Raw genomic sequence first — 22092 nt, 5'->3', positions numbered from 1 at the left:
AGACTTAAAACATGTATGCAAATACTGTAAGCTGCAACAGAAAAGTACCTTCAAAGGGATAGAAATCAAGTTTTGTGACAGTTCAGTGAAGTTTTCATAATGGAAAAATATATCAGAGTCCCAAAAGATCACACAACCACAGGAAGATAATTTGAGGGCAGTTTAACAAGGGGTCTATTGAAAAGGGGCTTAGGGATATACAGGAACTACAAAAGATGATACAATCCCCCAGGGCTATAAACAGTAAAGCCTTTATGACCTCTAGGCCCAAAGAGCCAAGGAGTAGCGGTGGTTTTGAAGCCCACAAGAGTCCTACTTGAGAATGCTGCCTTATGAGGAGCAAAGAGCTTCAGTCAAGACAGACAGCCCAGGTGGCCTCACAGAGAAGACACTAGGGGAGAAACTGTCCTGACCTCACATCCTCCTGTCTCATCACCTGCTGGGACCCCTACTGGCTGAACCGAACTAGAAGCCAAAGCCTTGGGAGTCTGCTGACCTAAGCCATACAGGTCAGCCCTCTGGGTGACAGCAAGCTGGAGAAGGGTGGAGAACATTTAGAAAGGCAAACTGGGGGGTGTCTGGGTGGCTCAGTCGGTTACGCGTCCAACTTCAGCTCAGGTCATGATGTCATGGTTCATGAGTTCGAGCCCCAGGTCAGGCTCTGTGCTGAAGCTTCAGATTCTGTGTCTCCCTCTCTCTCTTCCCACCCCCCTCCCCTGCCCACCCCCATTCATGTTCTGTCTCTCTGTGTCAAAAATAAATAAACATTAAAAAAAAAATTTTTTTTTTTTAAAAAAAGGCAAACTGGGGACAAGTCCTGTGTGGAAAATAGAATTTGGGCATGTAGACATTACGGAGTGATAGGGTAGATTTGGGAACAGGAAATAGTTTCATCTAATTTCCCTGGAAGTGTTAAGAGAGAAGCTGGATCTGACCATGAAGTACCTTAAATAACTTACAGCATTCTTCCTTTTCAATAAAAAACCCAGCCCATTTAATTATTTTCATGGTCCATTTCACTTCTCTAAATTGCTAGTTTTTCAAAGTAATGCGTTGTACAATGTATCTGGCAGGCTAAGCTGCTTCTGATTATTTACTTCCATCACAACCATTTTTTAGTTTCATCCCTTACATCTTTCCTTAGATAATGAATTTAATGTCAGAAAACCTGAACTTTCTTTGATGAGGAGATAGCTGTGGCAAGGGTAGCACTTGATGGTACCTGTGATCATCATTGCAAGATGTTCAGTGCTTCCTGCCACGGGCAACTGTTTATTTCCTCTGGGGCTCTCTACTTGGATCTCCCTCTACTTTCACTTCTTTATCTTCCCATGCCTTTGTGATTTTCCCACACCTACAGCACCAATCCTCCAGCAAACTCCGGGCATTTCTGTCGAGGCTCTATGCAGTAGTGGTCCTTAGCATGAAGCCACCTAAGAAGTTCAAAATCCAGCTCTGCCATGACCTTACAGCAAGTCACTGAACAATTTGTCTCTATGGGGGTGAATACAGCACCTACTTCATAGGGCTGTAGGGAGGACTAAAGGAGCTGGTACAGGTGAAGAGCTTAAAACAATGCCTGGCACATAGGAAGTGCTAAACAAGTGTTTATTATTATTTATGTTATCTCTCTCACTGGCAGCCTCTAGATGGGAGATGGCCTGAGGATGATCTTGGCTGTTTAAATGAGTTCAAGGTCTTATTATTCTCCTCTCAAAACTTCACACTGCTCTAGGGATACTGCAAAAAACATACACAGGTAGTAACACATTCATCTTTGTTCAAACACCTTCAGTGGCCCTCATAATCTATGTAATCAAGTTCAAAGTCCTAGGCATTTGAGGTCCCATGCAATCTGCTCCCAACTACATTTTGCATTCTTATTAAACACATGCATCTGTCCAAATGTCCCAAACATCTGTCACATTCCAAGTCAGAATGGGGAGGGACAGGGTGAGAGGGCTCTGCTCTCTACAATTGAACCTCACCTAGCACTGCACCACCTCCCTCTTCCAACTAGACTGTGCCCTCCACATAGACCACTAAGGTCACACAAGAATACTTACCATTTTCCACAGGTCATAATTCTCCCAAAGCCACTTAAAATTGCTCAGACTCAAAGCCACCTCTTAGATAGACTCTTCCCTGATTCTCTGCCTTGTTAACAAAGTCTCTTTCCTCTCAGAGCTGTGACTTTCTTTTCACTTCTTACTTCAGTTCACCTTGTACTACAGTTAGTTTTCATGCCTGGCTCTGTCAATAGCTACAGACTCTTGAGATGACACGAAAGGGAAAGCAAATAAACTTCCATGAGCATGGACTCCATACTGGGCACTACACTGGGCACCTTACATATGCCAAACCTTGTAATCCTGGAAAAAACCTGCAGTAAGTAGGTGCTATTATTGCATTTTAGACATGAGAAAATAGATGCTCCAAAAGGGCAGGCAACTGGCCCAAAGTTGCCCAACAGGTAGTGGTGGAGTTACCTTCAAGTTCAAGTTCTTCCTGCCTACCCAAACCATCCCTGAACATGGAAACCACCTAGTTAGGCTTATCTTTGTGTCTCTCACCCCCCACACAGTTCTGTACTCACAGAAGTCTCTCAGAAGAGGTTGTAGATTGAATTATAACCAACTTTCAGAGTGAAATAAAAATATCTGTAATCATTAAATAATCTTTATAACATCTTGGTGGAACAAAAAAGGAACAGACTTTCTGTATCTCAAGAATCCCTGCTTCCTGAGATGAAGGTAAGTCATCCAAAATAAATCTCAAAGCCTTAAAAGTTTTTCCCTTCCTTATGGCATCAGTAAGAATCTTAAGAATTGACAACTGGGCCCAGTTTCCTGACTTTGGGAACAATGTTGTGATATTTTCTTCTATCTTTGCTTCCCTAGTTTCTAATATTTTTCTTCCTACATGGTGCTTTCATTTTCTTTTCAAACATTTCTTGGTGGCAAAAGGCACAGTTTTGAAATCAATTGGATAGTATTATCTCAGTTGCAAAATCCAAGCTAACTTTCTATGGACAAGGAGACCCCTCTCTAGGACCTCCAGAAATCCAAATTCTATACAAAGGTAACAGATACTTTCCTGTTGTGCTCACTGTGGGGTTTATATTACATTCAATTTCTTCAGCAGTTAAAAAATCACCTGGGATCACCAATGTTACTTAGCCTAAGCTTTCTCAATAAATCAGATGTTAATTGGGTAGAGTGTGTTAAGTTCTGGTGCTTAAGCATTGCCTATAATTCGATTTCGTACTTCATTTTTACCACAGGCAGACAGGCTGAACTGGCTAGAAAATATCAAGTATCAGAAAATGCTCTTAACTAAGAGGTAAAAGGCATTGTCTCTCAAGGGCATAAGGCTGGCTCTGTCTACCAAAATGTTTGGTTTTGATATAATATTCTCATTAATACTGAGTGCTTGATTAGGGACAGAACCCGAGTTCGTAAAAAATAAGGAGACATAACAAAGATTTTGAGTTTTCATTCAATTCCCTATAAACTGCTCTTGAAAACTAATATTTTAGTTCAATTTAGATTCAATATTTTAGCAAAAGGTCAAGATTGGCTCTGTTATATTAAATATGGAATATAATATTAGTATGTTTTCTTCAGACAATCTTTCTTATTAGCTGATTCCTAACCTGAGGTTTTAGATTTTGAGATTGCTTCCTAAACTTTTCTATTGCACCTTCCAAAATTAATCTTACTTTAAGAGTCAAAATTATTCTGGTACCTACTAGACTTTCACATCAAATCTGTAATAAAGTTGAAGAGTAATTGTTTATGTTCTCTGTATATTTTACAGTACATTGCAACTCCTTTTATTCATATAAAAACTATTATGCCTATTTTATAGTACCGGGAGCATTTTTTTTACTTTAAATTATTGTAGAGGTTTATAGCTGTAGCTTTGCCTTTGTGATATACTGCTGGATAGGCATCCTATAAACATTTATTGAGCACTTATTTCTTCTAGGCACTATATTTGATGCTAGGAAAATACAAATGAAAAGAGTTAGATACAACCTTTGCAGTTGAGAAGCTCATATTCTAATGAGGGCAACAGACAGGCAAATAAAGTTTTATTTTTAAAATTTATATGAACCCAACCATTTATAAACTTAGCCATTAATTAAATCATTATTTCAATAAAAAGAATATGATCTGTTTTTTAAAGAATTTCCCATGAGATACTGTTTCTAACTGTGTATTGACTCTAAACGGGACCAAACAGGAGACCCTAGGTTTTTTCACTGCAAAGTCTCACAGTATATCCATTTCCCTCCCATGTCTATTGGCAATCATATTAACTGAAAGAGTGGTCCTCACCCCTGTGGGGGCAACAAAACCACCTGTGCATTTTTTAGAAAGGATGCTTGTCAGGGCATCTCCCCAAGATTCTGATTCAATGCAATGTGACCACAAGTTCAATTACATCCTTTCTCATTGTAGCCAGCAAGGTTCTCATTTGAAAACAAAAGAAACCAACTCTGGCTAACTTAAACAGAAAAGGGATTTATTGGAAGGATTTGGGGTAGCTCACAAAATTGACAGCATGGTTGGAAAATACAATTTTGTGGAAAGAACATGAAATTACTGTATCATGAATAGATACTATATCTAAACAGAAAAGCAAAAATATTTGCAAACAGGGAATTTGAGAGATTGATGAGAGAGATGAGAAGCCCAACTTAGATGGTGAGATTCCTCAGGGGTTAGTAACAGCAGTTAGCCATTTCCACTCCTGGGTTGGAGACACAAGAAGAGGAGGAAGTGTTATCAGATCCTGGGGACCTGGAAGAAGTTGAAACCACGGCAGGCTGCTTTGCTGACAATTAGAACCAGAGAGGAGATGGTTCACTGCTGGGGACTCTGCTGAAGTCTGAGAGGGAGGAGGAGAAATGCCCTGGCTGTTTGCTACCCTGCAATCTCCTTCTAGTGCCCTCCCCCTTGCCCCTCAGTGGTCAAACCCAACAGGAATCCAGCTGGCCTAGGCAGCTAGGAAGGCTAACAGCCCAGAGATACTGAATAGAGCCTGGGAAGGGCAAGGAGTGGATCTGAGGGTAAGCAAGCCCAGAACTGGCCCATGTTAGTTCTGATCTAGGCTTTTTCTACTAACTTACTGGGGGAACTTGGATAAGCCATTTCCCTTATCAGGCCTTATTTCCATCATCTGTAAAATGGGAATGTTGGACTAGAGTTTCTGATGTCGTTATGATTACTAGCTAGTCCTTGAGTGGACTTACCATTTTACCTTGCAAGTATTTCTATATTCGGAGAAGATGATTGGCATTCATAGTTATATGGATAGAAAAGTTTTAGATCTTGTCATGCAACTTCACACTATGAAATCCATGCAGTGATTTTGCTTCACTTTTGTATGGCTATGATATATAATAAGTTCCATTTATGTGCAGTTTTTAGGATTCAGTCAAACATTCCAGGAAGATATGCTGCCTGCACCTGGTTTTCCACCTTAAGTGGATTTTATTTTTCACAGGAAAAATACCAGTGTAACAGGAAGTTTTTAATGTGTATTATGGAACGTGGTTGTGGAAGGCCCTTTTAAATAAAAAAAGGTTCATGCTTTCTAACTCATGGTGAGCCAGTTAACCTGCTTCTTTCTCCTTCAGTCGAACTCTGTGAGTCTCATAAGATGGCAAAGTCTCTATAGGCACTTATGGACAATGTCAAAAGACACTAATCTTCAAAAGAACTTTGCCTTTGCCTTTGCTGGTTGACTTATAAATTAGCTCAATGGGTCTTGCTTCTACCTGGGATGCAGAAAGCTAGAAAGAGGTTGCCCACCCTAACAATGAAGAAAAGCCAGCTAAACAATAAAATCACAACTTTTCTCGAACCAATCAGAAAGGAGATGTTGCAGAGCAAACAAGTAGCCTGAAATCTAGAGATGGACAATCCACCCGCCCTCAGGGGAGATGGGAAAGGTACAGACCGTTATACCTGTGGCAGACAGAACTTCCCGCCAGGCAGAAGAAACAGCAAGAAAGAATGGAACAGAAAAAAATGTTTGAAGAGATAATGGCTGAGATTTTCCAAAAATAATGAAAGATCTAGGAAGCTTGGAACCTCATGCAGGATGGAAACCAAAACTAAACAAAAGCAAAACAAAATTCTTAAAACAACAAGACCAAAGACAAAAACAAAACCCACATCTAGACATATCTTATTCAAATTGCTAAAAATCAAATATAAACACAAAATCTTAAAGGCAGCCCAAGAAAAAAGACATAGTTATGTACAGAGGAACAAAGATAAGAGTTATGGCAGGGTTCTCTTAAGAAAAACGTAAGCCAAAAGACAATGAAATGACATTTTTAAACTCCTGAAAAAATTATGCAGAACTGTCAGCCCAGAATTCTAAACTGTAGAGAAAATACATTTCAAAAATGAAGGCAAAATACTTTCTTTCAAATAGACAAAACAGAGAGAATTTCCAATAGAGCTGTGCTACGAGAAATATTAAAAGTAGTTTTTCAACCAGGAGAAATAGGATACCAGACATAAACTTAGACCTACATAAAACTGTTCAAAGATAGTGATGCTCCTGGGATGCTCCTGTGAACAATAAACACAAATCCCCTCCCAAGGGATGTGCCTTCCACCCACATTATGGCAGCCCTACCACCTACAGTATGGCAGAACAGGTAACCTGAAAGCTCTTCCACCAGAAAATACCTAGAAAGACTGGATAAAATATAACCTATATAAATGTGCAGCTGAGCATGCATTAAAAAAAGGCAAATCTACAGGATTTAAAAGCAAAGAGGAAGCTAAGAACCAGAGCAGTTAGTCACTGAGCTCATGCTAGGTCTGACCTGGATTCTCAATAACCTAAAGCCCTGGTCATTTTAGTTTGTTTGTTTTATTTAAATTCAAGTTAGTTATGGGGCGCCTGGGTGGCGCAGTCGGTTAAGCGTCCGGCTTCAGCCAGGTCACGATCTCACGGTCCGTGAGTTCGAGCCCTGCATCGGGCTCTGGGCTGATGGCTCAGAGCCTGGAGCCCGTTTCTGATTCTGTGTCTCCCTCTCTCTCTGCCCCTCCCCCGTTCATGCTCTGTCTCTCTCTGTCCCAAAAAATAATAAATAAACGTTGAAAAAAATAAATTCAAGTTAGTTAACATATAGTGTAGTATTGGTTTCAGGAAATTTAGTGATTCATCACTTACATATAACATCCAATGCTTAACCCCAATAAATGCCCTCCTTAATGCCCATCACCCATTTTAACCCATCCCACAGCCACCCCCCTCCAGCAACCCGGAGTTTGTTCTCTATATTTAAGAGTCTCTTATGGGTTTGTCTCCCTGTCTGTTTTTATCTTATTTTTCCTTCCCTTACCCTATTTTCATTTGTTTCATTTCTTAAATTCCACATATGAGTGAAATCAAATATTTACCTTTTTCTGACTGATTTATTTCACTTAGCATAATACACTCCAGTTCCATCCACGTTGTTGCAAATGGCAAGATTTCATTCTCTCTGAATGCCCAGTAATATTCCATTGTGTGTGTGTACACACACACACACAAACACACACACACACAGACAGACACACACACACACCACATTTTCTTTATCCATTCTTCAGTCAATAGACATTTGGGCTCTCTCCATAATTTGGGTATTGTTGATAGCACTGCTATAAACATTGAGGTGCATGTGCTCCTTCGAATCATTTTTGTATCCTTTGGACAAATACCTAGTATTTCGATTACTGGGTTGTAGGGTAGTTCTGTTTTTTATTTTTTCAGGTAACTTCATACTGTTCTCCAGAGATGTTGCACCAGTTTGCATTCCCACCAACAGTGCAAAAGAGTTCCCCTTTCTCCACATCCTCACCAATATTTGTTGTTGCCTGAGTTGTTAATTTTAGCCATTCTGAAGGGTGTGAGGTAGTATCTCATTGTGGTTTCGATTTGCATTTGCCTGATAATGAGTGATAGTAAGCATCTTTCCGTGTGTCTGTTGGCCACCTGGGTATCTTCTTTGGAAGACTGTCTATTCATGTCTTCTGCCCATTTAGTCACTGCATTATTTGGTTTTTGGGTATTGATTTTGATAAGTTCTTTATAGATTTTGACTACTAACTCTTTATCCAATACGTCTATTACAAACATCTTCTTCCATTTCATTGGTTGCCTTTTAGTTTTGCTGATTGTTTCCTTCACTGTGCAGAAGTTTTTTATCTTGATGAGGTCCCAATGTTCATTTTTGCTTTTGTTTCCCTTGCCTCCAGAGACATGTCTAGTAAGAAGGTGCTATGACCAAGGTCAAAGAGGTTGCTGCCCATTTTTTTCTTCTAGGATTTTGATGGTTCCCATCTTACATTTAGGTCTTCCATCCATTTTGAATTTATTTTTGTGTATGGTGTAAGAAAGTGGTCCAGGTTCATTCTTCTGCATGTTGCTGTCCAGTTTTCCCAACACCATTTGATGAAGAAACTGTCTTTTTTCCATTGGATATCCTTTCCTGCTTTGTCAAAGATTAGTTGGCCATACATTTGTGTGTCCATTTCTGAGTTCTCTATTCTGTTCTATTAACCTATGTGTCTGTTTTTGTGCCAGTACCATACCGTCTTGATGATTACAGCTTTGTAATACAGCATGAAGTCCAGAATTGTGATGCCTCCAGCTTTGTTTCTCTTTTTCAGGATTTCTTTGGCTATTCGGGGTCTTTACTGGTTCCATAAAAATTTTAGAATTGTTAGTTCTAACTCTGTGAAGAATGCTGGTGTTATTTTGATAGGGATTTCACTGAATGTGCAGATTGCTTTGCATAGTATGGACATTTTAACAATATTTGTTCTTCCAATCCATGGATATTGAATGGTTTTCCATTTCTGTCTTCTTCAATTTCTTTCATAAGCTTTTTATAGTTTTCAGGATATAGATCTTTTACCTCTTTGGTTAGGCTTATTCCTAGGTATTTTATGGTTTGGGGTGTACTTGTAAATAAGATTGATTCCTTGATTTCTCTTTCTGTTGCTTCATTATTGGTGTATAGAAATGCAGCCAATTTCTGTACATTAATTTTATATTCTGCGACTTTGCTGCATTCACCTATCAGTTATAGCATTTTTTTCATGGAGTCTTTCAGGTTTTCCATGTAGAGCACATGCTGTCTGTGAAGAGTGAAAGTTTGACTTTTTCCTTGCCAATTTGAATGCCTTTTATTTCTTTTTGTTGTCTGACTCCTGAGGCTAGGACTTCCGGTACTATCTTGAACAACAATGGTGAGAGTAGACATCTCTCCTGCATCCCTATTGTTAGGAGCAAAGTTCTCAGTTTTTCCCCACTGAGGATGATATTAGCTGTGAGCCTTTCATATATGGCCTTTATCTTCCTTTTTGAGGGTACCTACTTTCTTTCAAAAAAGGATGCTATATTGTCAAATGCTTTGGTTCTTACCCTTTCTTTCATTAATATGGTATATCTTTTATTGATTGATTTGCAAGTATTGAACCAGCCCTGTAGCCCAGGAATAAATCCCACTTGATCATGGTGAATAATTCTTTTAATGTACTGTTGAATTTGATTTGCTAGTATCTTGCTGAGAATTTTTGCAACCAGTTTCATCAAGGATATTGGCCTGTAATTCTCCTTTTTAGGGGGGATCTTTATCTGGTTTTGGAATCAAAGTAATTCTGGCTTCATAGGATGAAGCTTTCCTTCCATTTCTATTTTTTGGAACAGTCTGAGAAGAAGAGGTATTAACTCTGTTTTAAATGTATGGTAGAATTCCTCTGGGAAGTTATCTGGCCCAGGACTCTTGTTTTTTGGGAGATTTTTGATAACTAATTCAATCTCTGCTGGTTATGGGTCTGCTCAAATTTCTATTTCTTCTTTTTCACTTTTGGTAGTGTGTGAGAGTCAGAATTTGTTAATTTCTTCCAGATTTCCCAGTTTGTTGGCATATAATTTTTCCTGTTTCTCTTAGAATTGTTTGTATTTCTCTGGTGTTGGTTGTGATCTCTCCTCTTTCATTCATGATTTCATCTATTTGGATCCTTTCTCTTTTCTTTTTGATAAGTGTGGCTAGGAGTTTATGAATTTTGTTTATTCTTTCAAAGAACCAGCTCTTAGCTTCATTGATCTGTTCTACTGGGGGTTTTGTTGTTGTTGTTCTTATATCATTTATTTATGCTCCAATCTTTATTATTTCCTTTCTTCTGGTGGCTTTAGGCTTTACTTGCTGTTCCATTTCTAGCTCCTTTAGGTGTAAGGTTAGATTGCTTCTTGACATAGGCCTGAATTAAAATATACTTCCCCTTTAGGACTGCCTTGGCTGCATCTCAAAGGGTTTGGATTGTCATGTTTTCATTTTCATTCCCTTCCATTATTTTTTTAATTCTTCTTTAATTTCCTGGTTAACTTATTCATTCTTTAGGACGATGTTCTTTAACCTTCACATATTTGAGGGCTTTCCAATTTTTTTCTTGTGATTGATTTCAAGTTTCATAGCCTTGTGATCTGAAAACATGCATGGTATGATCTCAATCTTTTTGTACCTGTTGAGGGCTGATTTGTGACCCAGTATGTGATCTATTCTGGAGAATGTTCCATGTGCACTCGAGAAGAATGTGTAGTCTGCTGCTTTAGGATGAAATGTTCTGAAAATATCTGTTAAGTCCATCTGGTCTAGTGTGTCATTCAAAGCCATTGTTTCCTTGTTGATTTTCTGCTTAGATGATCTGTCCATTACTGTAAGTGGGGTGTTAAATTGATACCATTGATAATGGTATCATTATCAATGAATTTCTTTGTTATTAATGTATATACTTGGGTGTTTTCAAGTTGGGGGCACAAATATTTACAATTATTAGATCTTCTTGATGGATAGATCCCTTAATTATGATAAAATGCCCTTCTTCATCTCTTGCTACAGTCTTTGGTTTAAAATCCAGTTTGTCCGACATAAGTAAGGCTACTCCAGCTTTCTTTTGACATCTGTTAGCATCATAGATGTTTCTCCCTCCCCTCACTTTCAATCTGCAGATGTCTTGAGATCTAAAATGAGTCTCTTGTAGGCAACATGTAGATGAATCTTGTTTTCTTTTTTTTCTTTCTTTTGTTTTTTTTTTTTTTTTGTTTGTTTGTTTATTCTGATACTCCATGTCTTTTGACTGGATCATTTACTCCATTTACATTCACAGTGATTACTGAAAGATATGAATTTAGTGCCACTGTGTTATGTGTATACTTGGTGTTTCTGTGATGTTCTCTGATCCTTTGTAGTCTTTGCTCTTCTTTTTATTCCTCCACTCAGAGAGTCCCCCTTAAAATTCCTTGCAGGGTTGATTTAGTAGTCATTAAGTCCTTTAGTTTTTGTTTGTCTAGTGAACTTTTTTTTTAATTTTTTTTAACATTTATTTATTTTTGAGACAGAGAGAGACAGAGCATGAACAGGGGAGGGGCAGAGAGAGAGGGAGACACAGAATCTGAAACAGGCTCCAGGCTCTGAGCTGTCAGCACAGAGCCCGACGCGGGGCTCGAACTCACAGACCGCGAGATCATGACCTGAGCCAAAGTTGGACGCTTAACCGACGAAGCCACCCAGGCGCCCCTGTCTGGGGAACTTTTTATCTCTCCTTCTATTTTGAATGATAGCCTTGCTGGATAAAGAATTCTTGGCTGCATATTTTTCCCATTCAGCACATTGAGTATCTCCTGCCACTCCCTTCTGGCCTGCCAAGTTTCTGTGGACAGGTCTGCTGCTAACCTTATGTAGGTTAAGGACCTTTTGTCCATAGCTGCTTCCAGAATTCTCTCTATCTTTGTATTTTGAAAGTTTCACTATGAGATGCCATGGTGTTACCTGTTTTTGTTGATTTCCAGAAGAGTTTTCTATGCCTCTTGAATTTGAATGCCTGTTTCCTTCCCCAGATTAGTGAAGTTCTCAGCTATAATTTTTTCAAATAAACCTTCTGTCCCCTTTTCCCACTCTTCTTCTGGGACTCCTATGATACAGATATTGTCTTGTTTTATGGAATCACTAAGTTCTCTAAGTCTTCCTTCATGATATAATACTTTCCTTTCCCTCTTACTTTCAGCTTTATTTTTTCCCATAATTTTATCTTTTATATCACCTATTCTCTGCTTCTTCAATTCATTGTGACTATATTCATTCAGTTTTGCATCTCAGTTATAGCATTTTTAAAATTTCAGTCTGACTAGTTTTTCCAGCTTTGATCTCTGCAGTAAGGGTTTCTCCGGTGTCTTCTATGCTTTTTTCAAGTCCAGATAGTAGTCTTATGACTCTTGTTCTAAATTCTTGTTCAGATATGTTGCTTATATCTGTTTTGAGCAAATCCCTGGCTGTGATTTCTTCTTGACCTTTCTTTTGGGGAGAATTCCTCCATCTTATCATTTTGGCTAAGTTTCTGTCTTTTGTGTGTTTTAATAGCATGTTATGTTTCCTGCAACTGAGAGTAATACTATCTTAAAAAGGGGTCATGCTCTGTCCAGGGCCTGGAACTTCCAGAAGTGTTTCTGGTGTATGCTGTGTGCACTATTTTGGCTGCTCTATCCCACTGGTCAGTCTTCTGCAGAGCTCCTCCCTGCTTGCAGTGGAGAGTGTTTGGATCTTTAGGTGTTCTTTGATTTGTTTGCTAAAATAAGCCTGGCAAAAAGAGGGGAAAGCCAGATCCAAAGAGAGAGAGAGAGAGAGAGAGAGAGAGAGAGAGAGAGAGAGAGAGAAAAGGAAAGGAAACAACAACAACAACACCAGAGAATCAAAAAACTATAAGTCTGATTTCAAAGAAGAAGAAAGAAAGAAAAAGAAAAAAAGAAGACTGAGTTATAAAAAGAGAAAAGGAAAGGAAAAACAAACAAAAAAAAATAAGAACAAGCTATGAGCCTGATTCCAAAAGAAAAAAAGAAAGAAAAAGAAGTGGAGGAAAAAGGTAAGTCTGGTTCTATTTCCACCAGAACTGCAGGGGTTGTTTTGAAGCACTTGATTTTCAGTACACATGGTGCATGCCGGGTGCTGGCTGTGCTGGTCTTCTGGAGGAAATGCCCCTTGTAGGCTCACAGTCAACCTTGCTCCAGTAAATAAGCAGTTGCCAGGCACAGAGGGGCAGGTTTGATGTAAGGGGGTCCCACCTCCACTGGAGGTCGCTGTGCTGCTCCCTCAAGTCCCACTGTGTTAGTGTTGAGGGAAAAATGGCACCACCCCAATCTTTCATTCCCAGACAGGGGATCTCACACCCCCCGCTATTCAAGCATCCCTCCTAGAATAGTGAGCCCTGTGCCACAGCTTTCCTGCATTTTTTCATTGGTGCACACCTGGGATTCAAAACCCAAAGTCTTAAAGGACCTGGCACTGCGCAAACTGCCTCTCGAGTAGAGGCTCTTCACGCTGTGTCTCAAGTCCTCTGTTGCTGAAAAACAGCCCCACGCCTGCATGGTGCAAGGACTCTATGATGTAGCACCGCTAAAAGCAGCAAAAAGGTCACACGCCCTGTCCCTTGCCAATGAAAGGCCTTTTGCTGGCACCTACATAGTCTTTTGTCCTTGGACAGGCAATATACCCTTTTCCAAAAGTACTCCACGAAGGAGAATGTTCTTTCCCAGTGTACCCGGAGATCCCCACACCATGCTATGCACTCTCAAGCCAGCTCCCTCCCTCTCCCCAGGAGTGCATACCACAGCTCTGCTCCAAAGTCGCAGACTTCCAAAACCTGAGTTTGAGTTCCAAATGCTGTTTGAAACAAAACAAAACAAAACAAAACAAAACAAAACAAAACAAAACAAAAAACCTGTGACACGCAGTACTTCTCTCTCCGCAGTACGTGATCTGGAGAGGTTTTCCTCTTGTATGAACTTGATGCCGCACTCTCTCAACTCCTCTCTTTCTCACTTTTGTCTCTCTGTGGATAGGTTCCCTCCCTCTTTGCAGCACTGCCGTTTTTCTCTTCTCCAATTCATTTCCACACATCCCGCACCTGTCATACTGTCTCCCTGCAACCACAGAGAACCTTCTGCCAGTCCACAGATTGATTTCCTGAATATTCCAAATGATGTGACCTCAACAGAGCTGTGTTTGAGGGACAAGGACAGCCCACCGTCTGCCTACTTCTCTTCCATCTTAACTCCTCCCAAAGCCTAGGTTTTAATAGCCCTGCTAGAGCAGGAGACAAAACCTTGAGACTGTTAAGTCAGGGGACGGGTAAGAAAATCCCCACATACACTGGGGAAACTTAAAGGACTAAAACATTCTCCCATTAGCACAAGGAAAAATGTCTGTCTTGATTTAAGTGAAGGAAACAAAGTTTCTCTAGAGAATTCATAACTCTGGACATGTGTCTTATGCAGGTTTGAGGTTTGACTATACATTATCAGTCCAGGAACCGCTAAGCCAACAAATTACCAGAAGAGAAATCTACACAGTCTAACCTTTAGGAACTAAGCAGAAGCAAAAGCTAATCCTTTCTGGAGAGACATGCCCTTAACTTGCAAAGGATTCCATAGATAATACCTTTCTGAAAATGAGTTCACAATCCAGGCCAATACACACATTACTTCTTACAAATTCATAGAAAAGAACTTGACCCTCTGCTTCCTGTCTTCCCAAGCTGGTCATTCTTGTTATGGCCCCACTGATTTAACACCATGCATATGCCCATGACAATCGTTCTTACCCATCTAGTAAGGGAGTTCCTCAAGAGCAAGGGCTGTGTCATCGTTTTGGTGTCTACCACACTATAGCTACTCCATAAATAACCAGAATAAATTCCTCTCCTTCCCTTACTATCTATGTGCTCTTGAGCAAAGCTGTACAACCTGTATAGTTGTACAACTATGCCTCAGTCTTCTCATCTTCAAGGTCAATGCAGGTGGGGTTCTATTTAACTTTCATCTCTGTGAACTCTTCTGCCTCCCTCTTCTATTTTAAAGGACACACAGGCCCACCCAGATAATCCAGGATAATTTCCCCCATTTTGAGGTCAGCTGATTAGCAGCCTTAATTATATCTGCAGTCCAAATCCCCCTTTGTCATGTAACACTGTATTGTATACACTGGCAATAGTTCATCTGAAGAAAAACAACAACAACAACAACAACAACAACAACAACAACAACACCCACTAGTTAGATAGCACTTTCTATGTACCAACAGTCTGTTTGTTTATTTATTTATTAAAAAATTTTTTTTAATCTTTATTTATTTTTGAGAGAGAGACAGAGTGTGAGCAGGGGAGGAGCAGAGAGAGAGGGAGACACAGAATTCAAAGCAGGCTCCCGGCCCTGAGCTGTCAGCACAGAGCCCGACGAGGAGCTTGAACTCACGAACCGTGAGATCACGACCTGAGCCAAAGTCGGACGCTCAACTGACTGAGCCACCCAGGCGCCCCTATTTATTTATTTTTAAAGTAAACTCTGTACACAATGTGGGGCTTGAACTCATGACCCTGAGATCAAGAGTCACTTGCTCTATGCACTGAGCCAGCCAGGCACCCTCTGTGTGTGAACAGGTTACATTTAACGATTCATTTATTCCTCACAACAACCCTATGAAGCAGCTACTACACTTTTTCCCTTTTTTTTTTCAGCCAAGGAATGTGGCACATGAAGCAAGGAATGTGGGTGGCCCCCAGAATCTGGAAAGGGCAAAGAAATGGATTCTCCTTAAAGCCTCCAGAAAAGAACACAGGCCCACCCACACTTGAATTTTGACCCAGTGAGGTTTCTGGTCTACTGAAATACCAGATAATAAATTTGATGCTTTAACCCAGTAAGTTTGTGATAACTTGCTACATTAGCAACAGAAAACTGATATACAGCCAGTTAAAAAATTCCCTGTCAAAACGCAAATATTTATTAATAGATTTCTCTATGCTAAATAGAAAGACTTTTATCAACATTTCAGAAAAACATCTTTACCTAAACCCGAGGTCACTCAAAGGTAACCTTGAATTTCAGTTTCCTCTCTGGCTGAAGAGGAAGTTTGGCCCACCTCAGTACGGTCTCTCTGCCTTCCAGCCAGAGACTATAACAAGCAATTCTACCCTGAATGCTATTCCAGCAAATTACTTGCGATGACTCGATTTAGCTTGATAATCAATCAAAACCAAGAACTGAAGGAATGCATACCTATGAGTTTTGATGCGAAACACAGCATCTTTGTTGCCAATGTTTTGTACCAGCAGAATCTTCTGAGTGCTGTATTTGACAGGGCAAGTGGAAAAATTCAGCTTGTCAGGAAAATCTAGGATGGCTCGTGCACCTCTAGCTTTGATGGGTACAATAAACTTTTCTCTTTCGGTTATGCAGGTCAACATATGGGCATAATCCTAAGACAGAAGGGTACAATCATTATTTGTGGAAATGCCAACATGATCAAGATAACTGTGCGAGAAATATGGCCATATGCCAGCTATCTTGCAAAACAACTTAATATACTCTGTGAAAGCTTCCCAAGACAATTATAGATGTACTTTCAATGAGATACTCTTTGCTGAGAGAAAGGGAACAGTTCAAGTGTCAACATTTACAAGTCAGGAGAAGTTTATGCTTCATGTGTTTAGGAGGTGAAATGGAAACCAGTCAAGGGTCAAGTTTTCTTTCTTTCTTTCTTTCTTTCTTTCTTTCTTTCTTTCTTTCTTTCTTTCTTTCTTGAGAAAGATTGAGGGTGCAAGTGAGCAAGTGGCAGAGAGAGAATGAGAGAGAGAGAAAATCCCAGGAGGGACAGAGTGGGGAGAGAGAGAGAGAGAGAGGAAGAGAGAGATGGGGGGAGGGGGAGAGGGGGGGAAAGGGGAGGGGGGAGGGAGACAACCAGGCTCACCTGAAGTGGGGCTCATGTTTTACCCAAAGGGGCTCATGTTCACCCCAAGAGGGCCTCGTGATCACCCCAAGCAGGGCTCAAGCTCACCTCATGTGGAACTTGAATTTACAAACCATGAGATAATGACCTGGGCCAAAGTCAGATGCTTAACAAGGACGAGCCACCCAGGCCCTGAAGCACATTTTTCTTTAGATCAGAGGAAGTTCACATCAGTTCCTCACATCCTCCTTCTAGACCTATTTATCCTTCAAGCCATTATATTAATGGCTCCAATTTATGGTCTCTCTAAGCCCATAATCTGCAACATGACTTTGCAGCTTCTCCATCATGAGTGCAGCCAGTCTATTTCTCCATCCCATGCTTTGACCAATGGAATGTGGCAGAAATGATGCTGTGCTAGTTCCAAGCTGAGACCTCAAGAAGCCTTGGGCATTTCCACTCTTGCTCTTGGAACCCTGTCACTGCCATGTGAATAAACACCATCCAGCTTATTGAAGGATGAGAGCCCAGATGTCCCAGACATGTAAGCCATGCCAGACCAGCCTATAGCCCCAGATATGTGAGAGAGCCCAACCCAGATGAGCAGAATTGCCTACCCAACACATGAGTGGGCCCAGTCAAGACCAGCTGAACCAGAGTCTCGTGAGCAATAATATTTACTATTTGAAACCAATGGGTTCGGGCGTGGTCTGTTACTATATACAATAACTAACTGATACATAGCCCAATTTAAACCTCATCTGTTCGAGCCCCATGTCGGGCTCTGTGCTGACAGCTCGGAGCCTGGAGCCTGTTTCGGATTCTGTGTCTCCCTCTCTCTCTGCCCCTCCCCTGCTCATGCTCTGTCTCTCTGTGTCTCAAAAATAAATAAAAACATTAAAAAAAATTTTTTTTAATAAAATAAACCTCATCTGTCATGCAAGGCCATCACTGACAATTCTAAATAAAAATGCTGAGGTCCAAGGCATATATCTTCCCCAGTCTTGGATTTAAATGCAACAGAAATGCTGAATTAAATTGCCCCTTCACGACATTTCATAAGATAGGAAAATAGAACTCTCATCCTCAATGTACCAAAGAAAAAGTAAAAATGGAATGTTCACCAACAAACAAAACTAAATATAAAAGGAAAGTATTAACAGTCCCAAGAATAGACCAGAAGCTCAAAAGTTGCTATGAGAGGAATTTGTTATCTAAACCAGGCTTTTTTTTTTTTTTCATTTTAAGTTTTCCCATCATTTAGCAGCAAGGCAATATTGGTAAATGTCAAGTCCACATCAAATTTAAATTTCCTTTCAGTAATCATGTAGTAAATGGTAATAAAAGGTGGAGGTTTTAGAAAAACTCGCTTTGGGCTTTCAGTATAGAGTGGGAATGGGGACGTCTGACATATAGATTGATGTATAAACCTGGGGGTGCACTCCATCTCACGTAACCCACAGGACGAGTATAAAGCAGTGGTCTCCCCGATTAGTTTATCTATTCAACCATGTTTTATTAAGTGTTCAGGGACCAGGTACGGAGCTCGGTTTGCAAATGAAGCAGGAAACACAGACACGGATCACTTCAAGCTTACATAACAATGGAGATCGTGGAAAGTTAATAAAGCATATCTAATATACAATGTAATACATATAAAAAGAAATATAAAGATAAAAGAGTCAGGAATGCTCGTGTGACAGAGCCCTGTGCACCTGCAGTCTCTCTGTCTCCCTGAACTCCAGACTCACACCCAGCTGCCCAGTCAGCATCTCACTGGATGTACGTCACAAACTTAGGCAGATTAATGCCACTGGCACAGACGCCCCGTCGAGGAGGATTGGGGCCGAAATCCAGCCCACTCTGCTGGCTCCAACTACATCCGCCCAGAGGGGAAGCCTTTTTCTCATACCCACAAAGCCTCCACGATGCCATCTGAGGTCCTGCTCATGGACTGTTTCCTCACTGCCTCCCTGTCTCAGTACTGCTATCTCCATTGTTCCAGGGGCCTGGATTGGAAACCCTGGAATGAGGCATTCTTGATTACTCCATTTCTCAATTTCTCAGTAAATTCTGTAGAACTGACCTTTCAAACACATCCAGACCATGATCACTTCTCATCTCTGCCCTGCCACCTGGCCCTCGCCATTCCTATCTTTCCTGGGCAAATGGACTCTATCTACTTCAGCTCTTGTTCCCTCACAGTCTGTTTTCCACACAAGGGCCCCAGGGGTCTGGCTCAGGTTGTTCCTCTGCTCAGTGTCCCAGGATGAGGCCTGTGAATGCTACAGCCTGGTGCTCAAATCACTTCTCTGGCCAGAGCCTCTCCCCCGATTGCTCACTCTGCTCCACAACAGGCATCCTTGCTGCTCCTTGAACATGCTAGAACTGCTCCTCCTCCAGAGCCTTCAAACCCAATGTTCTTTCTGTGTAGAACACGCTTTCTTCTAGTTACTCATATAGCTCACTCCCTCACCTCCTTCAGGACTTTGCAAGGCTCACTGAGGCCTCCCTGACAGTCCTATTTTAAACTTACTCCTCCCCCTTCTATGCATCACTCCCCAGCCTTTCCTCCTGCTTTAGTGGCCCCCAAAGCATCCAACATAGCATATATTTTACCTATTTGTTGAGTCTAGTATATGCCTGTCCCTAGAATCTCCAACGTCAACAGGGACTCTGGCTATTGTATTGATTTCATATATCCAGTGCCTAGACAGGGCCTAGGATACAGTAAACATTCAAAAAATATTTGCTGAGTGCACGGAAATGAGTAACGCAATGTTGGGCAGTAGTGAGTGGTGAAAAATGAAGCATCAGAAGGGGATGGAGAGTGTTCACTTGCTTTTTCACATGGCACGCTTGGGAAGGGCCTCTATGAGCAGTGACATTTCAGCAGAGATCTGAGCGAATTGAGACCTGAACCATGCGCGGATGGATGGCACTCTGGGCAAAGTGTGACTTGGAGCCAGTGGCCAGAGGTCAGGAGAGGTTAGAGACCTGGCAGCGAGGTTGTAGGGGCCAGATCGCGCCAGACGTTGTAAGCCAGTTGGGACCCGAAAAAGGCCAAAAGCATCTGATGCTGAAAGCTGATCATGATGGACCTGATTTATGTTTTAGAAAGATCACTAACTGCTATGTGGGCAGAGAACTCTAAGAGGTTAAAATGCGAAAACCGAGGCCAGTTAGGAAGCCCCTGCAACAGTCCGGGCAAACAGGACAGTGACCTAGCCGAGGGTGGTAAATGCTTCATCTAGCATTTGGTGAGTAGCAAGCACTCCTTAAATGCTAGCTGTCATTAAAATGTTGTATTAAATATAATGATTTGTATAAGGCATATGGGAAAAACTCAACTTGTGTTTCCTCTTATTGTGACGATAATAATAATGATAACCCTAATGATAATAATAACAATAATACAAGATAATTTCAGAAAGCAACAAGAGCTTTGAAGAAAATAAAACATGGTAAAGTGATAATGTTGGAAGGGGCTGCTTTAGGTGAGAACAACCAAGGAGGATTTCCTGAGGAGGTGATCTTTGGGTGGAGACCTGAACAGCAAAAGGAGCCAGTCAAGTGAGATCTAGGAATGGATTGTTTCCAGAAAGAGGAATTGCAAATGTAAAGGTCTTAAGGTAGGAACAAGTAATAAAAATTAATGGGAAGTATTCATGAAATGTATTAAAATTGAGTTGTTGGACTCAGCTCTTCAACTGATTCCGGTTTGTAGACGGTTAATACCAGGCTCAAAAATTATGCTATTCAGACATAAGGGAGTACAAATTACATTAAGCACACTTGATCCTAGAAAACCCCACAGAATTCACCAAGGAAATCATCTACTCTGATTACATCAGAATCCTAAAGAGATAAGTACTGTTTTCATTTTTTCTTAGTGGATCAAACCCAGCAAGCAAAGTTTTTGTTGGGAATTAGGAACCAGAAAGCTTCTGGCACATGTGGAAACTTCATATTAACTGAGGATTTGAGAGAAAGAAAAAAGATGCTACTGAATCCAGAATGAGATGTGATCCCAAAGTAATTTGTCTTATTTTATTCTGTATTTACACGTTCTCTGCCTTGTTCTATGAGGAATTGAAGACAGCCTAAAGTAGTTTAGAAGGCTAATTGAAATATTCACAGAGATATTTTCAAACTTCTCAAATTTCCAAATGAGGAAGATTTAAAGTTTGATCTGAATGACATGTTTTTATCATAATCAATTCACATACTCATAAAAGAATATGAAGGAATTCCTTAAACAACTCCATAAAAATGTCTTCTAATCTCTGAAGTTCTATATTTAATATGACTATATTAGATTATGTAAAATACAATTATATACTGCTCTACTGACTGAAAATTAATTCAGATGTAATGCCCGGGGAGACTCTGTCAGCCTTCAAGCTAAGCAATCACTTTAGTTTATATACTCCCTTCCACTGTATTTAGATTCAGGGCAATCAGGTCACCGTTCAGAGCCAAAATATTTATTCCAAGCTTTTCCCCTCTACTGTGAGAGACATGGCTATGAATCACTTTCTCTCCTAAAATGTTATCTTTTATAACAATGCTCTCCAGATGAAACATCCAGTCTACTTTTTGTCCATTTGCCTTCCTTCCAACCTGCCTAGCCCACAAGCTTTAAAAAAACAGGAACAGAATATGAAAATGGAAGATCTAACTTTCTGAGAAGCAGAAAAAAATGAATCTTGATTTTATATTAGCTCCATTATAGAGAGTAAACATGGCAATAATTCTGTCCTTTAAAGTCTCCAGCAAAGGAAAATGGTGTCCTCTCCTGCAGCAAATGACCCTCGAGGCAAAGGCAAGCATGGCCAATGTGGTTAAACCCTCACAACCCTCTTTTTTTTTTTGCATTTTCTCCACTCCTAAACTTCATGGGAGAATGTCTCACACAGAGTAAAACTACAACTAGATTTGACTAGGACTCAGTGAATTTAATACTTGGTGTCCCCAGAAAATGCTATCAATTCCCCAAAGGGTTAAAGTCTCTTCTCAATCGGAAACTCATCCTTCAAAAGAGAAGAGTCAGCTCTGAAGTTCTAATAAGTTTAAAAATGAGACTGGTCAGGCACCACGGGCCTTATCCTCTACCCCTGTGACTCTTCATTTGACTTAGCTGGATCTCAGCTTCCTGGCGGTAGCTATATTTCCCCATCTATTCAAAGAGAATGACCTATGACCCTTGGTGTGAAAAGAGATCTGAGACTTCCAAATTTATTTTGACCCTTTTTATCCTTAGTGTACAATGATAATGTGGTTACTTCATGATT

General features: G+C 40.5%; 1 protein-coding gene across 27 annotated transcripts in view; it reads right to left on the bottom strand.

Moving 5' to 3' along the window:
- Positions 1-22092, bottom strand: part of HYDIN (HYDIN axonemal central pair apparatus protein) — a 433865-nt gene that overhangs the window by 292342 nt on the left and 119431 nt on the right. For 25 of the 27 annotated variants that reach the window (XM_045046329.1, XM_045046327.1, XM_045046336.1 and 22 more), the window contains one exon: positions 16129-16328. The exons of 1 other annotated variant lie outside the window; for it this stretch is intronic. In XM_045046329.1, coding sequence (XP_044902264.1) covers positions 16129-16328 — 200 coding nt within the window. Of the gene's footprint in view, positions 1-16128; positions 16329-22092 lie in introns of those variants that run through there. One more of the 27 variants, XM_045046338.1, reaches the window with a different exon arrangement.

The sequence above is a fragment of the Felis catus genome, chromosome E2 (assembly GCF_018350175.1).
Source record: "Felis catus isolate Fca126 chromosome E2, F.catus_Fca126_mat1.0, whole genome shotgun sequence".
Classification (NCBI taxonomy): domain Eukaryota; kingdom Metazoa; phylum Chordata; class Mammalia; order Carnivora; family Felidae; genus Felis; species Felis catus.
This window is presented reverse-complemented; position numbering and strand designations above follow the sequence as displayed.